This window comes from Spermophilus citellus (assembly GCF_964194105.1).
Source record: "Spermophilus citellus genome assembly, chromosome: 1".
Taxonomy (NCBI): Eukaryota; Metazoa; Chordata; class Mammalia; order Rodentia; family Sciuridae; genus Spermophilus; species Spermophilus citellus.
In genome coordinates, this window is record NC_138182.1 from 151,296,805 (window position 1) to 151,319,208 (window position 22,404).

At 44.6% G+C, this 22,404-nt stretch overlaps 1 protein-coding gene across 1 annotated transcript in view; it reads left to right on the plus strand.

The window, feature by feature from the left end:
- Positions 1-22,404, plus strand: part of RASGEF1C (RasGEF domain family member 1C) — an 89,207-nt gene that overhangs the window by 57,348 nt on the left and 9,455 nt on the right. Inside the window, exons 8-16 of the mRNA XM_081305485.1 lie at positions 149-286; positions 4,316-4,516; positions 5,455-5,529; positions 14,039-14,128; positions 15,684-15,786; positions 16,311-16,390; positions 16,473-16,568; positions 19,721-19,816; positions 21,904-22,027. Of these exons, the coding sequence (XP_081161611.1) occupies positions 149-286; positions 4,316-4,516; positions 5,455-5,529; positions 14,039-14,128; positions 15,684-15,786; positions 16,311-16,390; positions 16,473-16,568; positions 19,721-19,816; positions 21,904-22,027 (1,003 nt within the window). The remainder of the gene's footprint in view (positions 1-148; positions 287-4,315; positions 4,517-5,454; positions 5,530-14,038; positions 14,129-15,683; positions 15,787-16,310; positions 16,391-16,472; positions 16,569-19,720; positions 19,817-21,903; positions 22,028-22,404) is intronic.

A 22,404-nucleotide genomic window follows, 5' to 3' on the forward strand; every position in this document is an offset into this window, starting at 1 on the left:
AAAAGGAGAAGGGATGCCAGGAAAGCAAAATCAAGAGGTAGTCTGGCCCCAAAATATCTTTCCCCTCTTGCTCCCCCATAGTGCAGCCTAGGCCTCCCCACTCCCATCCCAGTGCCCTATCCCTGTTGCCCCTCTGCTTGCCTTGCAGGCCCGTGTTCGGAAGTTTGGCCCCAAACTGCTCCAACTACTGGCCGAGTGGACAGAGACCTTCCCGCGGGACTTCCAGGAGGAATCAACCATTGGGCATCTAAAGGATGTGGTGGGCCGCATAGCCCCCTGTGATGAGGTGGGCAAGCCTGGGTGGAAGTCACTTTGCCTTCTCCGCACCCTCATATCCAGGCCTGAACCTGTTTCCCGTGGCTTCCTAGGTCCCCTGATCTCCCAGCTTTGCATACTGCATGCTATAAAACCAGCCCCTTTGTGACCCATCAAGGAATCAGGTACTGAGGGGCTATGAGCTAATCCAGGCCTCTGGTTCCAGGACTGGTTTCTTGACCTCTCTGTGCCCTGCTCTCATTGATGGCATCAGGTGGCCAAGAAGGGAAGACCTACTCATGGGTTCTTGTGGATGCATAGTCAGGCTGTTGGTCTGTGACCCACCAGGCCACCTGGCAGGGCCCATATCCTGGGCCTATGCCACAGAGGTCTCCCTCCTGCCTCTATGCTTAATCCATCTCAGGATTATGGGACATGGCTTAGGATGTAGAACAGAAAAAGGTCAGGGAAGAGTTGCTGATTGGATGGATGGGAAAAGGAGAGAGTGGAAGCAGGGAAGAGGGATGCTGGCTAACTTGGTGGACAGTTAGGTGCTTTTATGGATGGATATAGGGGAGGATAGGTACTTGGGTAATTTGCATAGGCAGGTGGATTAATGGAGTGAATGAATGTGGAAAAATTGATGGAAGGAAGGGAGATGAAAAGGGGGGAAGGATATATGGGTAGGTGAATGGATAGATGGGTGGAAAGGTGAATGAAGGGGGTGAATGGATAAACATAGAAAGGTAGGAGGAAGAATAGATTAGTAAATTGGTGGACCTGTGGGTAAGTAACTATAAAGGGGGAGGTGGGTGATAGCACATGAGTCAGGAAGAGATGGGTACAGGACTATGATAAGTGATGGTAAGTGGTGGATAGGTGGGTGGGTGGATGGGTAGATGGATGAGTGAGTGAGTGGGTGAAGTAGGAAGGATAGATGAGTAAACTGATGGACCTGTGGGTACAGTGGTAACTGTTTGAAAGGGAAGGTGGATGATAGCACATGGGTAGAGAAGGGATGGTGGGGAGATGGATGGAGCAGAGTAAGTGAGGTGGGAGCTCTATCTTCTGCTTCATCCCCACTCCCTCCAAGATTTCTTTGGCAGCAGTGAGATCTGAATCATATGATGAGACAGGGTTATTTGCCCTTATCTGACCTGCCTGACATTGTCTCAGGTGCTAGGGGACAAGCTGGTTTTCCTTGGGAAGCCATGGCCTCTTCACCATTCTGAGAGTGTCAGGCCTATCCCCAAGGCTATGTGGTGTGGACCAGAATGGGAGTTCCCTGGTCTCTATCCCATACCCCCAGGCCTAAGCCAGGAATGCTTCCTTATGTCTTCACTGTCCCCAAGTCACTCTTCCACAGAAGGTATCCAATCTAAAGAGGATGTCCTCTCTGCACTGGTTCTCTATGCTGGATATTTACTGGTGGGTGGCAGGTTGTTCCCCTCCCAGCACCACACAGGCAATGAAGCAGACTGTGAGTCAGTCCCGTAGGGCTCAGAGCCAGGGGATTTAGATCATATTACTTGAGCCCAGATCCAGTCTCAGAAACCACAGCCGTGTGGCTTTGGGCAAGGTACTTTGCCTCTCTGAGCTTCAGTTTTCTCATCAGTAAACCAGAGACATTCACCACTGCCACTATGCAACTTGGCAGCAAGGAGGTCTGAAGTTATTTCAGCACTTAGTAATTATGAGCTACAATGAGAGGCAAATTGTTCCTCAAATTCGGGCATATGAGAATTATTCTTTAACTTCCATGAAACATTTCAAACATACCCAAGCATAAAGAAGAGTAACCATGAACTCCTCTGTACCCATCACTTATACTCAACAGTTATCAAAACTTTGACAAACTTGTTTCCTCTGTGCCCTCACACACTTCCACCTCTCTATAAATTAGTTGTAACCAAATCAAGACGATTATATCTTTTGCTCCAAAAACATTTGCTCATTATTGTTTTGTTTTGTTTTGTTTTGTGTATATGTTCTGGAAATCCAACTCAGGGTCTCCAGGGATGCCAAACACACACTCTACCACTGAGCTCCACCCCCAGCCCTAGCATTGTGTTTATAAAAGATTTCTCACACAGGGAAAGAATTAAATGAAATAAAGTGCTATGCACAAGGTCATGAGATGAGCATGGGTATTTTCAGAGCTACATATCTTTGAGCAAATTACTTAACCTCTCTGAACCTTATGTTTCTTTCTATAAAAGGAAGAGTGATAATTCCTCCCTTATGGGACTATGGGAACAAAGGGACCCAGGGTTGTAGAGGAGACAAAATGGTTGAGATGTCATAGAGGGTGAAACCAGAAAGCAAAGAGACATGATGAATGGTGTAGCCACTCAGGAGACACTGGCTGTGCATTGGAAACTGGAAGGAAATGTCAGGGCTCACAAGTGACTGTGTCACCAGGGCTGGCCATGCTGCATGTAACTTAACCATCTTCCCAGAACTCAATGAGAACCTACAAGGCAGCATTTTATTACACTTTTGGTGCAGTGTTGCTGAGAGAGGCCATTCCTTTGGTGAGCAGGTTATTTCCCATATAACCAGTGGACACCTTCTGCGTTTGACCCCTGTAGCTCTAGGAGTTTGGGTTAGGTTTAGGATTAGAGTTAAGATTAGGATTAACTGCCAGGGGTAGAGGGCAGCAGTGAGGCTAGTCAGGTTAAGTGGGCTCTTATCCTGTCCCCTGTATCCTGAGGCTTTGCCATAGCCACCCATGGCTGCTTCACAGAGAAGTAGTTCCACGGACCAGAGAGGATAGCCTCACCATCACCACAGCACTGGGCACCAACAAACCTCAGACATCAGCAGCACTCATTAAACCCTAAGAGACTGCAAGGAACTGTTGAGGCCCAAAGCCACTCACAGCCCAGTAAGTCAGACACTGCATCTACAAAATGTCACTGGGTTTGTGCATTTCAAAATAGCATGAAGAAAAATTCATCTTTACTTTCTTAAATTACCTGACTATACCAACTATTCACTAGCCTATTGTTTTCTGAGACTTCTGGTCCCGGTTTGTCTAGTTGATGTTTCATCATTGCTGGGAGGCCATGAACTCGGCTCTCTTCTGCTAGCACCCAAATCCTTGGTTCATAGGGAATTGCATGTTTCTCTAGGAGTGACATTTCCTACAGGCTCATGAGCTCAGGGGCCTGTTCTATGGGTTATTGATCCAAACCCTTGGGGATATATGGATATTTCTCTTCCAGCCAGGCTATTGGTATCTTTCTTTAGAAATAGAGGTCTCTGAAGGGAAAAATTGATCACTTTTTCCTTGGGTGTAGAAGGGTAGGTTCCCCTTGGCCTACCCTGGAAGAAGGGCCATGGCATGGTCCAGAGCAGGAATCCATCTGTCTGAGCTGAATGGTGAAGGGACTCTGTTGGTAGGTTATTGAGCACCCACTGCATTCACAGAACTGGGACAGACTCTGATAACATAGAGAAGACAACACAGAATTCCCTGACTCTCTGGAACTGTCATTCTGGGGTTGTGGGGGAAGTGGGTAATAAACAAACCTGATTATCCCTGATAGTGATCCTATAAAAGAAGTCACATAGAGCGTTACAGAATACTGCCAGGGTAGAGGATAGCAGTGAGGCTGGTCAGGAAGTTCTCTCTGAGCTGGGCTTAAGATTTAGAAGGGGTCACCCTTAAAGCCAAGACAAAGGACAGTTATCCAGGGCAGGATCTGTTCCATGTTTTCCTTCCTCTCCTCCTTCCTTCCTCCAGCTCCCTGGCAGCACACACCCCACTCTGCCCAGCTGCCCAGACAGGGTGCTTTGAGCCCCACTGGCCTCCCTGATATGTGCTCTTCTCAGTTCCCACCAGTAATCCTGGAGCTTTCTCCCCAAATGGCCTTCACTTGACCCCAGCTCCCACATGCCTGGAGTTGATCCTATTTTAGATTGGGGGCAGGTCCCAGCACATTTGCTGGTATCTGGCCTTTTCTGTAGAGCCCTAATGGACCCTGTCCACCTCAAAGGTAAAGATGGGTATTCAGACCTGAGTACCCCTTCTTACCTTCCCCCCATGCCCCACCAGGCCTACCGGAAGAGGATGCATCAGCTCCTGCAGGCCCTACACCAGAAGCTTGCAGCTTTGGGCCAGGGATCTGAAGGCTTCATGGGTGCTGACAAGCCCATCTCCTACAGAACCAAGCCACCAGCCTCCATCCATAGGGAGCTCCTTGGCATCTGTAGCGATCCCTACACACTGGCCCAGCAGCTGACCCACGTGGAGCTGGTAAGCAGGCAATGCTGCTCTTTCCCCAAGGCAAGAAACAACTGGGAATCCTACCCAATTGATGGGCCACCACTCACCCCTCTGCCCTCCCTACTTGGTCTCAGGATAACCCTGGGTCAGGCCCTTCACAGCACAGGCAGTCAGCATCTGAGACTATCCTGGAGGAGTCAGTTTCCCAACACTTCTGGGGCCCAGAACAGGAAGGCTGGAGGTGTCAGCCTCTGGCCTGAGGATTTAGCTCTAGAATGAAAGAACTGGGTTCACATTTCAGCTCTGATACCACCTTTTGGGTGATCCTTCCAGAACTAGTGACTTCCCCATCAGGGCTCACAGAGACTCATTGCTCCCTGTTCAGCTTTCCAGAGCAGCTCCACAAGCTTTTTACCTACTGGTAAAGGGAATGCCTAGCCCAGCCAAAGAAAGAGGAACAAGGGGAGTGGGTTTTTTCCTTTCTACACCTCCACCATTATGGCACTCTATACTCGCCATAGTGCTTACATGCACTTCCCATTGCCCTGCAGGGTTGAGAAATGTTACATGATTTGCCAGAGTTCACAAGCAGAAGGCACAGAGCCAGGGTTTAGTTCTGACCCAGATACTATGCCTGGCCACCAGGTCTCCGGCCCTCCCTTCCCCACCCAAAGAGCTGGTCATTTCAATAACCTGATTTTGAGCCTGGTACATTGCTTCCTTCACCCACTCCTCCATGAACTGGGAAAGGAGGGGATCTCTCCTTCAGGGATGGTGTTGAACTCTGTGACAACCCAAAACAGGATCTGTAAGCCCCCATGTGAAGGGTGACTGCAAACAGATCCTCATGGGGGGTGGGGGGGCAGAAGGTCAGGGAGTCAGGCAGGAGCACCCATCCTACCACACCCCCAGCAAGCCCTTCTTCCCCAAATCTTCCGTTTTTCCGACCCTTCTCCCTTCTGATGCAGGAACGACTGCGACACATCGGACCTGAGGAGTTTGTCCAGGCTTTTGTGAACAAGGACCCTCTGGCCAGTACAAAGGTAGAAAGAAAGCTCTTGGACAAGCTGTCCCAGCAATGACCCTCCTCGCCCCCATCGTGTGGCGGCCACGGTAGGGGCGAACCCAGAGCGGGATGGAGGGGCTTTGGAGGAGTCCTACCCACTCACTCACGCGCCTCCAGCTGAGACCTCCATAGTCCCGAGTCTTGGGGAAGCCTAGAAGGCTAGACGTGCCCTGGGTGGGGAGAAGGGAGGATCGCGGAGGGAGCCCCGGCGCGCTCCAGGACCGCGCGGACCCTTGCTGTGCGTTTCGATGGGCGCTGATGCCCTCCAGCGGCCAGTCGGGGAAGCGCGGGTGGTAGGTGCTGCGGGAAAAGGAAGGGAAGAAGGCGCTCAGGACACCGTCCCCCACACCTGGATTTTGAGCCAGTCCTTCCCTTCTAGGAGCCCAACCAGAGGGTCCCTGGTGCTTAACAACTGGCTAAATCCCAACCAAAACTGAAAACATTCTGTCTTGTACTCTCACACCTAATAAAAGAAGTACAAACTAAATACTGTAGTACGTGATTGCATTTTCACCCTTCAGATAAGCAAAGATCACATAGTAGGATAGACATATTGGGGATATGTAGGAAAGCGGCATTCTCCTACACCATTGGTAGCAGATGGAATTGTCGCAAGGCTTTAGAGAGCAAATAAGCAATCGTAGATCAACAATTTAAACGTCCTTCTTGCCGGGCGCAGTGGCGCGTGCCTGTAATCCCAGCAGCTCAGGAGGCTAAGGCGGGAGGATCCCGCATTCAAAGCCAGCCTCAGCAACTTAGTGAGGCCCTAAGCAACTCAGTTAGACCCTGTCTTTAAAGAAAATATAAAATTATAAGAGGGCTGGGATGTGGCTCAGTGGTTAAGTGCCCCTGGGTTCAATACCTTGTACAAAAAAAAAATGTCCTTCCTTTGGCTGGGGATGTAGCTGAGTTGTAGAACACTTGCCTAGCACACATGAAACCCTGGGTTAGATCCCCAGCACCAAATAAGTAAATGTACATCTTCCGTCCAACTTTCCACAGCTAGTAATTTATCTACACATTCATGTAACACAAAGATGAACATATACAAAGGTATTTGGGGTACATAGTATTTGTCATGGTCAAAGACTGGAAGCAAATAATTACTTTATCACCCGTGGACACTGACTTAACAAGTATAGTACATCCATCAGTAGAATGCTTTCAAGTATAAAAAAAAATAAAGCTGCCCACAAGTATGCAGTCATCAAGATCCATCTATCCAATCAGCAAGAGAAAGGGGTAGAGTGACAAACAGGGCATGTGACCATTTGTGTAACAACAAAAAAAGAAGGCTTTGTGATACATCAAAGCTCACACGTGTGCAGAAATCACCTCTAAAATGGGGAGGACAACCATGGGACCATGGGACTGAGGGCATAGGAACAGGAAGGAGACTTGGCTACTTTTTGAGCGTGTGTGTGTGTGTGTGTGTGTGTGTGTGTTGTTTGGCCATTTACAAGTATTTCCTTTTTATTGTGAAATACATCAAGATTACACATGACATTTATTTATCCTACCCAATTGTAGATGAACAGTTGTCTTATTTCCTTCTTTTTGCTATTATAAATTATATTGCTATGAGCATTCTTACATGTGTTTCCCTGGATACACCAGTGAACATTTTCTCTGGGGCACCACTTCTCTAATGTTTTGGGGTCAGGATCCCTTTATATTCTTAAAAATTATTGAAGACCCCAAAGAACTTTTGGTTGATTGATTACTTCTATCACTATCATATTAGCAATTAAAACTGATTACTTTTTCTTTCTTCTTCTTCTTTTTTTTTTTTTTTTTTTGTAGTGCTGGTTTTCAAACCCAGGACCTTGTACATGATAGTCATGTGCTCTACTACTGAGCCAGACTCCCAATCCCAAAACTGATTTCCTTTTAAAATATTTACTCACAAATACAATAACCCATTGCATGGTGACACAAGTAACATATTTTATTTTAAAAAATGCATTTTCTGCAATAGAAAATTCCTGAAAAGTGATGTTGTTTTATAAAATTTTTACAAATCTCTGTAATGTCTGACTTCATAGAAGACAGCTTATTTCTTTCATCTGCTTCTGTGTTCAGTCTCTTGGTTTAAGGAAATATAATCTCACACAGATATGTAGTTGGAAAATTGAGGAGTATTTGACAGCCTTTTCAGATAATTGTGAATATTCTTGTTAGATACTGCACTAAAACTCAGCCAGTAATAGTTTTTAAAGATTAATTATAATGTGACATCTGAAAATATTATCAATGATCTTTCTGAATGCTATGACATCCATTACATCTTGCATCGTGAGGGTATGATTTTATAACATCATACATTGATCATTTAGAATATGAGGAAACATTGAGTTAGGCAGATCTTCCAAATGTTGGCACATTTTATTGTATAGTACTTTAAAATCACATTCATTAATATCAAGAGAAAAGGGTAGAGTGATGAACAAGGTATGTATACACTCCTGATCTCATAATTTTAAAAAATGTCTGGAACTGGTGTGTAGCTTAGTGGTAGAATGTATGCTGAGCATGCGAGAGGTCCTGGGCTTGATCCCCAGCACCATCAAAAAAAAAAAAAAAAAAAAAGAGTGTTGTTTAAAAGGTGTCTTTAAAAAAAAAAGAGTATGTAAATATTGAGAGGCTGTCAAGCCACAGAAGCAGATACATGTTTTACAAGTTCCCAATTTTCTCTTGAAATCTTGAATTCTATCACTGGCAACAAATACTGGGATCTGTTTTCCTTGAAGTGACAGGTTCATTTTGTTCATTTTTAAGAAAATATCAGCCAAATACTGAAATCTGGAGAATGAGAGTTTGTCTCATAGAGTTCGTCTGTTAGTCTTTTTTTTTTTTTTTTAAGTAAAAACAGAATTCAGTGGAAACAATGGCCAATTCAGTGCATGGATGAGCCAAGTCCTGCCCTCAAGACAACCCCACACTTGAGTATACAGCGAAAGTGCTCGGTACTGATGCCCCATTTTGTCACACTGAATAAGAAACATGTACTCACGGGCTGAGATTGAATAGAACTTGAAAGTGTTGCCTCTTTAAGGACATCCATAAGTCACACTCCCCCCCCTCTTTTGCTGGGCAATTTTTCCCACCATTGCTTTTGCACCATCAGGGCAGACCTCAACACAGTGGGGAAAAGAATATGATCAAATTATTATGAAAATACTTTTCCCCAGAAAGTATACCAGGGACCCCGAGAAGTCTGTTGAGAACACATTGAGGACTATTGCTCTTCCACATACCTAGGGAGGAGAATTACTATGTCACAGGGTAGGCACGCGGGCAGCCTTTCCAGGTAATGCCAGGTGAGGTATCCACTTACCTCCCAGTAGGGAGGTATTCTTGTTCCACATCTTCAGTCACTTGAAATTGTCAGACTTTTAAGTTTGGAAAATGGAGTATCTTTTCACCTGTTCTGGCCATTTCCATTTCCTTCTTTTGTGATATACCCCATCTCTGATTTTTAGCCTGTTTTCTACTGGTGAATTTTCTTAAAAATGTTAAGGAATTTTTTTGGTTTTTGTTTTTACTTGAAATATGTCCTAGATACTAAACCTTTTATTTTTCTAGTTGTTTTCTTCGCTTCTCATTCTCATTACCATGGCTTTTAATGAACAAGCATTCTTAAGCTCCACCTAAATTTACTAAACTTTTCCTTCAGGATCCTCTGATCTGTGTCAGTACACGTTGTCTTCTTCACTATAGCGTGACGATGAGTCTTCATGTTCAGTAAAGCAAATTCCCCAGGTTCTTCTTGAAGAATGGCGTGGCTATTTGGGGCCTTTTGCCTTTCCATTTAAATTTTAGAATCATCTGTCAAATTATATGAAAAGTCCTACCAAGATTGTGTTAGACTATATTAAATATGGATCAATTTGAGAAGAATTGACAGATTTATGTTATTGACTTTTTCAATCCTTAAAAATAGTATGTACTTCTATTTACTTAGGTTTATTATATATCTTTAAAATGGCTTATAATTTTCTCCATAAAAGGGTTACACAGGTTTTGTTAGACTTTTGCCCCAGGTGCCTTATGTATACTTTTACTACTGCATATGAAAAAAACCTATTTTCACAGATTATTTTAAAATGTGATTTTATATTTCTGGATGTTCAAAAAGAGTGCATATTCTCAAATAAATAAGCACAGGCTTCCATAATTGCTCATTATCTCAACTATGTAGTAATTGTATTTTCTTTTTTATTGATTTTATTATTTTTTTAAATACATGACAACAGTGGAATGCATTACAATCCTTATTACACATATAGAGCACAATTTTTTTGTATCTCTGTATATAAAGTATGTTCACATCAATTTATGCCATTATACATAGACTTTTTTGCATTACAATTCTTAATATACATATATATATACCACAATTTTCATATCTAGTAATTGTATTTTCTATCTGTTTGTTTTGGGTATAAGAAATTAATTTACTTTTTAAATATTTTTTTAGTTATTGATAGACCTTTATTTTAATCATCTATTTGCATTGCTGAGAATCAACCCATGCCTCACATATGCCAGGCAAGTGTGCTACCACTAAGCCACAGCTCCAGCCCCAAAATTACTTTACTTTTATGTACCAATTTTATATCTGACAATATTGTAAAACCTTGCTAATTATATTAATGTGTCACCATTCTTTGGAGGATTTCATGTAGGCAGGCACATCATCTGCAAATAATTACGTTTTGTTTCCTCCTTTCCAAGGCTTATTCTTTTTATTTCCATTGTAGTCATAAAATAGAACTGACTTGAGGGCTGGGGTTGTGGCTCAGTGGTAGAGGGCTTGCCTAGCATGTGTGAGTTCCTGGGTTCCATCCTCAGCATAAAATAAGTAAAAATGAAGTATTGTGTTCAACTACAACTAAAAAATAAATATTAAAAAAAGAACTGACTTGAGATGGACAGGAAAGGTAGATAGACTTTACTGTATCATTTTAAGTCTCTGAAATATTGAGAGTGTTAGTTGTTGCAGAATAACTCTGCCTGATCCAATAGAATTTGCTTTTCTTGCTTATTGTGCTACCACTTCTGGTACAAAGTCAAATAGAAGTGTTGATAGCTGACATCCTTCTTTTGTCCTGACTTTAATAGGAATGCTTTTAACCAGTTACAAAAGAGCATGATGTTTGTTATTGGATTTTTTTTTTTAGATGCGCGTTATCAGTTTAAGGAAGTACCTTGTTCCTTCCTAGTTTGCTTAGAGTTCTTATATGAATGGTTATTGAATTTCATCAAATTCTTTTTCTGGACCCTACTACTCTTATGTTCTCTTCTCCTTTAAACTTTTAAGTGATTATTCATATTAATTTTTTGAATTAACGTTGAATCAACCTTGCATTTCTAATATACAAAAAACTGGATAAATGAAGCCATTATTTTTTTTTCAAATATGGCTAGATTTGGTGTGCTAATGTTTTGGTTAGGATTTCTGCAATTGTATTCATGAGTGAAATTAATCTGTTATTTCCCTTTCTGACACTATTCTTGACTACTCTGTTTCTCTTTCCTTATTCTCTATTCTATATGAAATATTGGGGTACCTGTTCTTGGAGCATTTATAGAATTTACCACTGAGCCTCATTTGTTATTTGAGGTTTTATATACTGATCCAAGGTTTTTCTTGTTTCTATGTTTATTCTAGTTGTTGTTTTAGTGGTTGTAGGACTGCTTATATTTTTATATCTCATAAGTCCATTTTATAATTTATATTCTTTCAAGAATTTGCCCATTTCCCCTAAGCTTTCACACTTATAAAGTTATACATAGATAATACTTCTTTAATTATCCCTTACATTTCTTCACATCCATATTGATTTATTTTTAATATCCTTTGCTATGTATTTCTCTTTGTTTCTTCATCAGTATTTCCAAAATTCATCAATTTTATTAGTCTTCAAATAAAAAGCTTCTGACTGTTATTTCTGAATATTGCAGCTTTCTTTACTATTGCATTTATTTCTTCTTCAATCTTTACCATTTTCTTCCATTGACTTTTTTTAGATTTATTCTGTTGTTCTTTTTCTAATTTCTAATGTTGGATTTCAGTTATTTTTATCCTTTCTTCTATTCTAGTGAAAGCACAAAAGACTATTCATTCACCTTTCTGATTACTTTGCCTCCGTATTTTGACCCTATTTTACCCAGAGTTTAGACTTCTGACATATCCCTGATGAACTGAAACTTTATCGTTGTGGAGTTAGTCTTTTATCTCTACTAATGCTTTTGGTCGTAGATTCCTTTTTCCTTTTTGCTTTAAAATCTCTTTTGTCTGACATTAATGAAGATGCTGCTTGGCTTGAGATGGAGTTACATCCTGATAAACCTATTATAAAGTTGAGAAAATGTAAGTCAAAACATCAAAAGTTGGGAACCATCTAAATAGCTATGTGATATTTATCACATATATATTTTTCTATTATTTTACCCTTGAATTTGGGGCATATTCTTGAAATTTACAAGAAACTGGAATTTTTAAAAATTAAAAGATTGAGGGTGGGGATGTGGCTCAAGCAGTAGCGCCCTCGCCTGGCATGCGCGGCGCTGGGTTCAATCCTCAGCACCTCATACAAACAAAGATGTTGTGTCTGCCAAAAAATAAATATTAAAAAATTCTCTCTCTCTCTTTAAAAAAAATTAAAAGATTAAGCTTATTAATACATAAGGATTTGCTCTTACTGCCTTCTGTTACACTATTTATTTGTCTCCTTTACATTTTCTATTTCTTTCTCCTTTCTTTACATCTTTTGGATTAATAGATTGTATAGATGTGCATTTAAGGAAGTACCCTTTCCTTCCTAGTTTGCTTAGAGTTCTTATATGAACTTTAATCCATTTAATCCTCCCCACCTCTTTTTATTGAAAGTTGTCCTGGCAGTTTTAGCATGCACATTTAAGTTTAATCTGTTAAGCTCGGGTATATGTATACATGAGTGTTCTACACCAATTTTATTTTATTTTTCTACACAAATTTAAAATTATGTCTTCAAAGGATATTTTTTGACCCAGGAAAAGATTAATGTGGAAACATATATGTATAATTATAGATGCATGAATATATTCCCATGGAGAGTTGATTCTCCTTATTTGCAGTAGTTGTGTTCTATAATATCATCTCAAACATTGGATCAGCAAATACTGAACGCTTACTTTTAGGGAAAATACAGGGTTACGTTCCTGTGAGATTCTTATCACATTTTGTCAACCTATCAATGTATATAACCCTGTTTTACATATTTAAAGACACCTTATTTCATATATATGAATATGTATTAATATATATCATTGATTAACATTGAACTCATGACCAATAGTACAATATGATTCATGAATATTAGCAAATAATTTAATTCAAGCTTCCATATTTGTTCTTTACCTCAACTATATAAATATATTTTCTCTGTAGTAAGGTGCCAGGTTTCTGTTCTCACGACTAAAAGGCTCAGGGGTCACTCTAGTTAAACTGGGCTAACTGGGCTGCACGAAATAACCACACAAGAGACACAAATACCTTTTTCTTTGGGGTTGCTGTGACAGCTCCTCTGACCTTAAGGGTCTGCAGAAAGAGAGAGAGAGAGAGCACGCGCTGACCCCTTTTATTGAGGAGAAGCTATTCAAATGAGGCAAGGGGTCAGGTTTCAGGGGGCTGAGTCTATCTTCATGATGTCCACTGTCAGCAGGTTGACTGACACCTGGGTAGGCCACACCCAAGGGCACAGTAAGAGGAGGGGACACACACAAGGCACTTCCATGGAAGAGTCTATCCTAAACAGGGCAAGGGGTTATATTACAAAGGAACAGGTGAGCATAGCTTCACCCATGGGGCTGTAGGAAGACACACCCATTTCTGTGACTGAGGGCCTCAGCACCCAGCTGGGGAGTGTAACTCAGTCACCCGTAAGGTTGGCCTCGCACAGTAAGGCACTTTAGCACTATGCTTGGGAACTTTATTAAACATTTAAATAATTCCCCCCAAAAAGCACAAAAATTTGGGGGGTAAGACTCTAAATAGTCTAAATAGGAAACAGGATACTTACAGTGTGAGGGATGAAATAAGAAGGCAGAGTGTTCTTTAGTTCAGCCTCAACTGGAAACACTTATGAGTGTTGAGTGACAAATATTTTGGCTTCTCTGCACATACGCATAAATGACCATGAAAACCACACAAGCTATTGGAATTACAAATAAAATTCAGGAAGTAGGCAAATTTGCAAGTATAAAATCCATGAACAATGAAGATCAAGTGTATCTGTGTGTGTGTGTGCACACACATAATTTTGAAATACACCCTCAAATATATAAAAAAGAGATTCGAAAGCTACATACCAAATCATTGGTGTTTCCAGATGGTTTTGAGATTTTCATATTGTCCAAATTGTCTATAACCATGAACTGACTTCATGTTCTAATAAGTTACTGGCAGAGACTCAGCATGGGGTCCTGTGTGTCTCTTCTAGCCCTGTTTCAATGACAAGACTAACAACCTGGAGGCTTATGTGAAATGGTTCAACAGGCTGTGCTACCTTGTGGCAACTGAGATCTGCATGGTGAGTAGAAAGCCAGGGTGGGCATGACCTGGTATAGGCAAAAGTGGCCTGGGACCTGGAGGAGCCTGTCAGAGAGGGAACTAGAAGGGCATCTTTAGCCCCAATAGTCTCCTGGCAGTTACATCTTGACTGAGTCCACCTGAGGATTGGCTAGGCACCAAGTGTCACCAAGCTTTCTTGCAGTGACATTTCCCTCAGGGTAGAACCCAGGATGGACCCACTGAGCTCTGTCACCAAGGAAATCTGAATGTTTGCTCAAGGAGTGAGGAGTAGTCACAACTATGCCCAAGGGGCTCTACTGCCTCCATCCATGCCTGTCTGTCTGCCCCAGGCAGCCTGGCCTGCAGTGAGGTTTGATTTGGCTTGCTCAGGATTGAGAAGTTATCCGATTCTTAAGAAATAGGAGAGTACATATAAAAAGTCCAGGTCATTGGCTTCCCCTGGAAAGCAAGGAATCTTGACAACATGGAGCTGGACATCCTTGTCACTGAGTTGAGGGTCCACCTGGCCATGCCTGCCCATCCTCTTTCTTATAGCAGAGGAATCATCCTCTGGACCCACACCTGAGGCCCCTGTTTGTCTCAAGAACAGATTGGACAGACTCAGTCTATAAGGCCATCTGGGCTCACTGGAAGCAGGTGCTCAGAGAGCTTGGGGAACAGATGTGAATGAGTACAGGGGAATCAGGATACACTGAGGGAGAAGCTGATCTGCAATGCCCACATAGACTGAGGTGGTTTTATCCCCCACCTGGTTTGAGATCAGTGTTACCCATGAGGGTTGCCCTTTTGAAGGATAGGATCAATGATAGGTGGCTCTCCAAAGCCAACATCACATCTTAAAGGGGGCTTGTGGCATGTCCCCACAGGGGCCAGAGCAAACTTCTTGGTGGCAATAGATAATTGCTGCATGTTTCATAGGCAAGTAAAGTCTACTTGTGGAAAAAAAATACAATATAGGGTACCACTGACCCAGCCCTCTTCCTACAGTCACACCATTGGTCTGGCAGTTAAAATGGGATTTTATCTTTGTGAAGCCTGGACTAAGCCCACATGGTCACCCAGGAGCCTACCCAGGATAGTACAGGATGGCTCAGGGGAAGGACACAGTTTGTTTCTGAGCCATGCAGTGGAGGGGCTCAGGGGACAGGACCTCAGGATCTGCATGTGGCCCCTAGTGAGGGGAGAGCAAGCTCAGTACCGGGAGGAAAGGAAAGGGGCAATGCATTCTGATTTGAGAAAAGAACAGGTGCTAGAGGTGGGCCTTGAGGAAGAATGATCAAGCTGCTCCCAGAGGTGCCTCACAGCCCATCCTGTGCTGCAAGTCACTCCTGTACCCCCACAGGAGCTCTAGCAGGGCTCAGCTGTCTCCCTGGCAGTGGACTATGTCCTGCTCTGCCTGTGAAGAGCTTTGAAACCTTAAGGTTCAGACAGTTCCCTGGGCCTCAGCTGTGAAATAGATTTGAAGAAGGTTAAGAGGGCAGGGCAGGTGAGCAGGGTGTCTGATTAGGGCAGGGTAGAAACATATCACTAAGGCTCTGGTGCCCTGTCCCCAGCCAGCCAAGAAGAAGCAGAGGGCCCAGGTGATCGAGTTCTTCATTGACGTGGCCCGAGAGTGCTTCAACATTGGCAACTTCAACTCCCTGATGGCCATTATATGTGAGTGGGTTGCTCCAGGAGCCCCCCCCCCATGGGAGGATCCTCAAAGAGGTTCAAGTCGGCACAGCCAGGCAGGTGGGGTCAAGCCCAGACCCTCTTTTGAGCAGCAGGTGGGTGTGGGCTTAGCAGTTTGCAGCCTAAGGCAGCCAGCAATCCCATGTCCCTGCCCCAAAGGCCTGGAGAAAGCACCTCTTTTGAGGCAAACTCAGCCTCCTTAGGGTGCTTGGTGAGGGCTTGGCAACATATCCCCAGATCCAAAGAGAATGAGAAGGAACTAATTCCAGGATGGGGCCTGAATGTGGGAACAAGGTCAGAGTTTACACACACACAAGCTGGACCCTCATTGTCCATTGCTACATGCCCATTGTCTCCCAAGCTGAGGCCACTGCAGACCTTAGCCGTACTTAGGACTCAGCCTAAATGGCTGGGCAACTGCAGCTATACACTGACCTCCCTGCTCATGAGCATGAGGGGGACTGTCCAGGCCAGAGAAGCCCTCCCCAGCCCACCCCTCCCTCTTCCAGCTGGCATGAACATGAGCCCTGTCTCCAGACTGAAGAAGACTTGGGCCAAAGTGAAGACAGCCAAGTTTTTCATCCTGGAGGTAAACAAGGTTGCTGGGCTAAGGGGTTCAGCCAGCGGGCCCATGAAAAGAGGTGCCCAAATGCCTCCCTGTCTTCTTCCAGCACCAGATGGACCCAACAGGGAATTTTTGCAACTACAGGACAGCCTTGCGAGGGGCAGCCCACCGCTCCCTGACTGCCCACAGCAGCCGTGAGAAGGTAAGTGAGAATCCTTGATGGTCAAAGTCCAGGTGTGCTATATCAATGGGTTAGTCAGATTTCTGTTACTATAACAAATAGCTAAGATAATCAACTTATAAAGAGAAAAGATTTATTTTGGCTCAGTTGTAGAGGTTTCCTTCTATGATAAGTTAGCCTATGATAAGTTTTGAGTCTATGGCAGTGGTGAAGGAAATCCACTCATCTCATGGCCAGGGGCCAAAGAGAGAAGACAAGAGGGTAAAGCTTCACAGTCTCCTTCAAGGTCATGTTTCAGTGACCTAAAGACCTCCAGCCAGGCCCCACTTCCCACTACCACCTCCTCCCCTAGGGGTAAGCCACATGGACATTTGGAGGACTGTTGTGATCCAAACTACAGCAATCAGGGAATCTGAAGGTTGACTCAAAGATCACTGGGTCCAACCCCTGCCCTTCAGCAGCATCTGTGATAGATAGCCATGTCACCTTGCTTGCATGCTGTCAGTGTGGCCAACTTCGCCACCTCCAAAACAGGTCATGCCCCACCCCAAGAAGCTCTGATGCCTTGAACTTCCTTGATAAGTGCTTCCTTGTGGGGCCAGACTTGGCCACCTCAGATCACATTCTCTTAAAGGGAACTACTTCCTCTTCTAGCTACCAGTCCTTTCACGGCCTGCGTGTCCCCCACCATTGTTTGCCTGAATGGACAGTCCCAAGCCTCACTTGCGATTCCAGTCCCCTCCCTGCTATGACCCTGAAGAGCTCCATCTGTCAGAGTCCCTTCTGTTTCAGATCAAATTGTAGCTCCAAGCACAGAGGGTTTTACATCTGCCTTATTCTAAATGTAGTACCTCTATGTATGTGGCCTTAAATCACATTTTTGGTTTTGGCAATGACTATCCAAGCTTCTTGTTCACCCAAACTGCCTTTTCACAAGAAATGTCATATACATTTGCATTTGGGAGGGCCTTTGCTGATCCTGATCAATTTTATTTCTCCTCTAAATTCTCCGATTGGCCTCTGATACAGGATGCTGTACTGAGGTCCTAGGATTGCAACAATCATCTGGCTTAAAACTTGTCATCAAGTTTTAAGGAAGGAAACACCAAGACTTGTACCTTTCAAATCTGGTCTCTTGCAGGAACGTTGGTGGAATCAGGTCCCTACTGTGGTTGGTGGAGGTCTTATCTCCATCCTGAGAGATAACTAAGGGGAAAAAATGCTAGATGAAATTCTACATCACTCTGGAATTGTATTGGATGGATACCAGTGGTCAAGTTTATGAAGCAGGCTGAAAGATATGTGCTTGTGCCACCCACCAGGACTTCCTGACCATCCACCCAGTGGGTCTTACAGCAGGGGTCACATGAGCAGACACTGACAACCCTGATAGCCATATGCTACCCAGCTGGTCCTTCTAGTACAGGCTGTGAGTTCTTCAGTGAATGAGTCCCAGGAGGGCTGATGGAATGCGGTGGAGCAGTGAGTGAGGCAAGACCTCCAACTCCAGGGCAAAGGAGCCTGTCTCCTAGAAGCCAGAAATCCAGGAAGTTGGGATAGCAAGGGCAAAAGCACCTGCCATCTGCAGGCCACTTGATCTCTATCCCCTCCTCCATTCTATGGGATGGCTTCAGCATTGCCATTTCCCAGATTGGAAGACCGAGTCTCAAGGAGACCTCACTGTCCTATCACATTGTGAGCTAAGCCAGGAATCAAACTCCAACCTCTCTGGCTCTGAATCTCATGGTCTTTGCATATCATTGTCTGTCTCCCTGTTCCCAGGACAAAGTGACCATATGTGACAGTCACAAGGTTCCTGGCTTACAGCCCAGGAGTTGGACCCTGAGGCAAAGGTATATCACATTGGATTTTGAGCTGTGGCTGCAGCCTCTAGTTTGCAGCACTGGCTGTCCCCACTATTTTTCTTCCATCCGTGCTGAGGCAGGGTAGCCATGGAGCAGGGCAGACTTTATGTTTCTAAAATCTGGGGTGCTGGGATACTGTGCATTTAGGTCTTGTGCTATAGGTGGATGACTTTAAAATGTGCATTTAGTTTTAACTGCATTCTCCTCTATCTTCCAGAGAGACCATAGGCTAGGCCCAGAGAAGAAGACTTTCTATGGGCTCTCCCTTCAGAAAACAGAGCAATAATGCTCTGCTCTTGGTCTCATAAGTGCATCAGGATGGATCTTTAGCATCAAGAAAGACAGGATGACAAATTACTAAATACTCTTTAGAAAAGAAAACAGGTCACAAAATTTTAGAATATTTGACTTATATCTGTTTCAGGAATGTTTAGTAGTGTACTTAGCATGGGCCTCTGCTCCCAGTACACTTGAGAGAGAGGCCTGAGTCTGTAGCCCTCCAGATGGGGATGTTGTGAGGTTTCTACCAGCCCCTCCCAGCAGGTAATAGAAAAAAAAACATCCAAGGGTCACTGTGACTCTGCATCTTGCACCTAGCCCAACGCAGGGTAAATGGCACTGCATGCAGTGGGAGCTCCATCAGCACTGGTGCCTAATGGGCCTGGGAGGAAACGTAATCTGGCCCAGAGTTATGGGGCCTGTACGTCCTTTCTTAGTGGTTTTCATATTGTCCCCATGATGCATATTAGTTAAAATTATCCTTTGTTATGATTTGGATCTTAAAAGTCTTCCAAAGGCTCTGTATGCTAAAGGCTTGGTCACTTGGTCACCAGCCATGGTGCTACTGGGAGATGGTGGGACCTTTAGAAATTGGGACCTAGTAGGAGAAAGCAGATCATTGGGGGTGTGCCCTTGAAGGAAATATTGGACCCCCAGCCCATCCTTTCTTTTGCTCCACCATGTAGCCCCACCATGGTGTTCTGCCTCACCACAAGCCCCAAAACAACCGAGCCAGCTGATCATTGGTTGCAACCTCTGAAACCATAAGCCAAAATAAACCTTTTCTACTTTTAAGTCATTTATCTCAGGCATTTTATCACAGCAATGGAAAAGTAAGTAATAGTCTTATATAATTCATGAAGCCCCGAGGCTGGTTGGGCTTGCCCAGGAAGTCTCTCTTGTCATCGGCATTCAGGAGTGCATCTGAGGTCCCTGGGGCATGTGTCTAGTGGCAAGGTTGCCTCTTGCCCTTGAGCCAACCCTATGGTGAGGCTGCCTGGGAGCTGACCCAAACCCTCTCCCTTCCAGATCGTCATTCCCTTCTTCAGCCTACTCATCAAAGACATCTATTTCCTGAACGAGGGATGTGCCAACCGCCTTCCCAATGGACATGTCAACTTTGAGGTAGGACCCAGGGATCTTGGAAGGGAATGCAACCAAGTGAGATCAGCCACTAAAAGTGCCCCCCAAAAAGCCTGCTGGACCCTCAATCATCAAACTAATGGGGGACCTTGAGGCAGACAGAGTGTAGTAGTTCTCAAGATCTCCCCACCCCCACATCCACCAGAGGGGGATTCTGAAGCCCATGCACACGAGGATAATGCACTCTGTGCCGGGGCTTATGCCCAGCATGGGGGAAGCCGGATCATTTTTGCCCCTTGAGGAGCACAAGGGCAATAAGAAAAATGACCCCAAAGGCCCATGGTGACAACCGTAAGGCGCTGTGACAGGGCTACACAAACACACAGTGCTTAGGAAACAGGAAAGGACCCAAAGGAGCAGCAGCGGGGAGCTGTTAGGCAGAGGCCAGAGCGGGCAAAAGAGAAGAAAGAATTCTGCTCCCTCGGCAGACACCACGGTCAGCTCAAGTGTCCCCTCCTCCAGGAAGCCCCTCACTGTGACCTCTAAGGGCTCCTGCAGAGCAGCAGATGGCATCCCTCACTTTGTCCCAGCACCCAAGTCTCTGAGTACCTCAGAAGCAAGGCCAGGCTGATTGCTGTGTCCCAAGTAGGCCCATCTCACACACACGTGTGTCAGAGTGACTGGTGGGCTAGAGTACACTGGGCAGTAGCAGCAGGAGGTCACTGAGTCCGACTGACAGAGCATACCATGTGGTAGTGTTACCACCCACTCTGCAGGAAGAAAGGGACTCTTCTTCTCAAGAGCCAACTCTACCCTAGTGCTAGCCCCAGCAGGGACACAGATGGATGCAAAAGCCCTCAGCCTCCAACTCCCTGAGGGGCAGTAAGTCCTGGGCCAGTCACTTGCTCTTTATGAGCCTCAGTCTCTCCCTCTGTAACATGGGGCATCAACCACAACTATGGCTACACAGAGAGGCTAGGAAGAGGAGATGTGCAGCATGAGCCACCAAAGGCTCTGAGTGTCCCCTGCTGATGAGCACCAGAGCACATGCCTGGGCCCTTCGGCCTGGAGCTGCCCTCTGCACAGACACCCCTGCAGACCATCACCTGCTGCGCATAGCCTGCTCACCCCTGAGGCCAGCAGAGCTTGGGGAAAATCCAGTCCAATCTGGCAGATGGTCCAGTCCCAGCTGCTGCACCCCTGGGGATCATCCCAGGCTGGAGGCCTCATGGATGAGATTGCAGGGGCCCAGGCAGCCTGGAGTGAGATTTTATTCCACAGGTGACCCTGAAACACAAACCAGTGTGGGATCTCCTATTTTTTGCCCTTCTTGAATTGGTCCTCAAAACCAAGGCAAGGAGTTGGGGTAAAATTGCAAATCATGTGGCCACAGATTCGGAAAGCAGGTACTAGGAACCAGACATGGCTGCCAGGGCTGATCAAGGGGTACCACAGAGCTGGGATCCCCACCCAAGAGTGTCTTTGTGCTGCTATTTATTTAACATCCTTCTTAAAGTTGGCATAGTTTTTAAAATTAGATACACATTACAATAAGGCTTCCATGGATTCTGCATCCACAATCCTACCAACTGTGGATAAAAAAATATATTTTTTTAAAATTGCATCTGTACTGAACATTTATAGACTTTTTTCTTGTCATTATCCCTTAAGCAATACAGTGCACTATTTGCATAGCATCTACACTGTATTAAGCATTATAAGTAATCTATAGATGATTTAAAGTTTAAGAGAGGACATATGTAGGTTCTATGTAAATCCTGCATCCTTGAGCATCTGCAGATTTTGGTATTCCCAGGGCAGGATAAGTCCTAAACCAATCCCCCCAGGACACCGAGAGACTACTATATTTAAATTTTACTTAAATAAAATTGTAATTAAAATAATTTACTTAAATACATTTACCTAAATGTATGTGCATCATTCTATAAATCAACAAACATGAATTCTCTTGCTGGGTAATGCTACCATCTATTGCATCATGCTCCTCAAATCCCTGAAATCACTAAAGGGTGAGAAGAGAGGACTTCTCAGAGATGGCCACTCACACTCACAGGGAACTTTAGGCACTGTGGGTATCTCCATTTTGTGTCTCTGTGTGACCCTGGCAGAAATTTCTGGAACTGGCCAAGCAGGTTGGAGAGTTCATCACATGGAAACAAGTGGAATGTCCTTTCGAACAAGACCCCAGCATCACCCATTACCTGTACACTGCCCCCATCTTCAGCGAGGACGGTAAGGTGACCCTGCAGCCTTCCTAACCCCCTCAGGCCATGGGACTCTTGGGTTGTCTCTTAGTCACCATGCAGGAACCTCTACTCTGAGCAGGAATGCACCATCCCCACCCTTACTGACCCTCAAATGAAGCAGAGAAGACTGCATTACCCAGGATGGCCAACTGTCCCATCAGGAACTCAGGATAGATCCCAGGAGCCATGGGCTGGGGCCTCAGGACCCCAACTCCAGGCTTCTCCCTGGATACAGTCCGGACACTGTTGGGTATTTCAAGTCTGAACCATCTGTGTATATTACCCCATTTTTCTCATTAGTGAAGTGAGAGTGAGGGTAAAACTGGGGCTCACATGGGGATGGCTAAGCACTGACTGACTTTG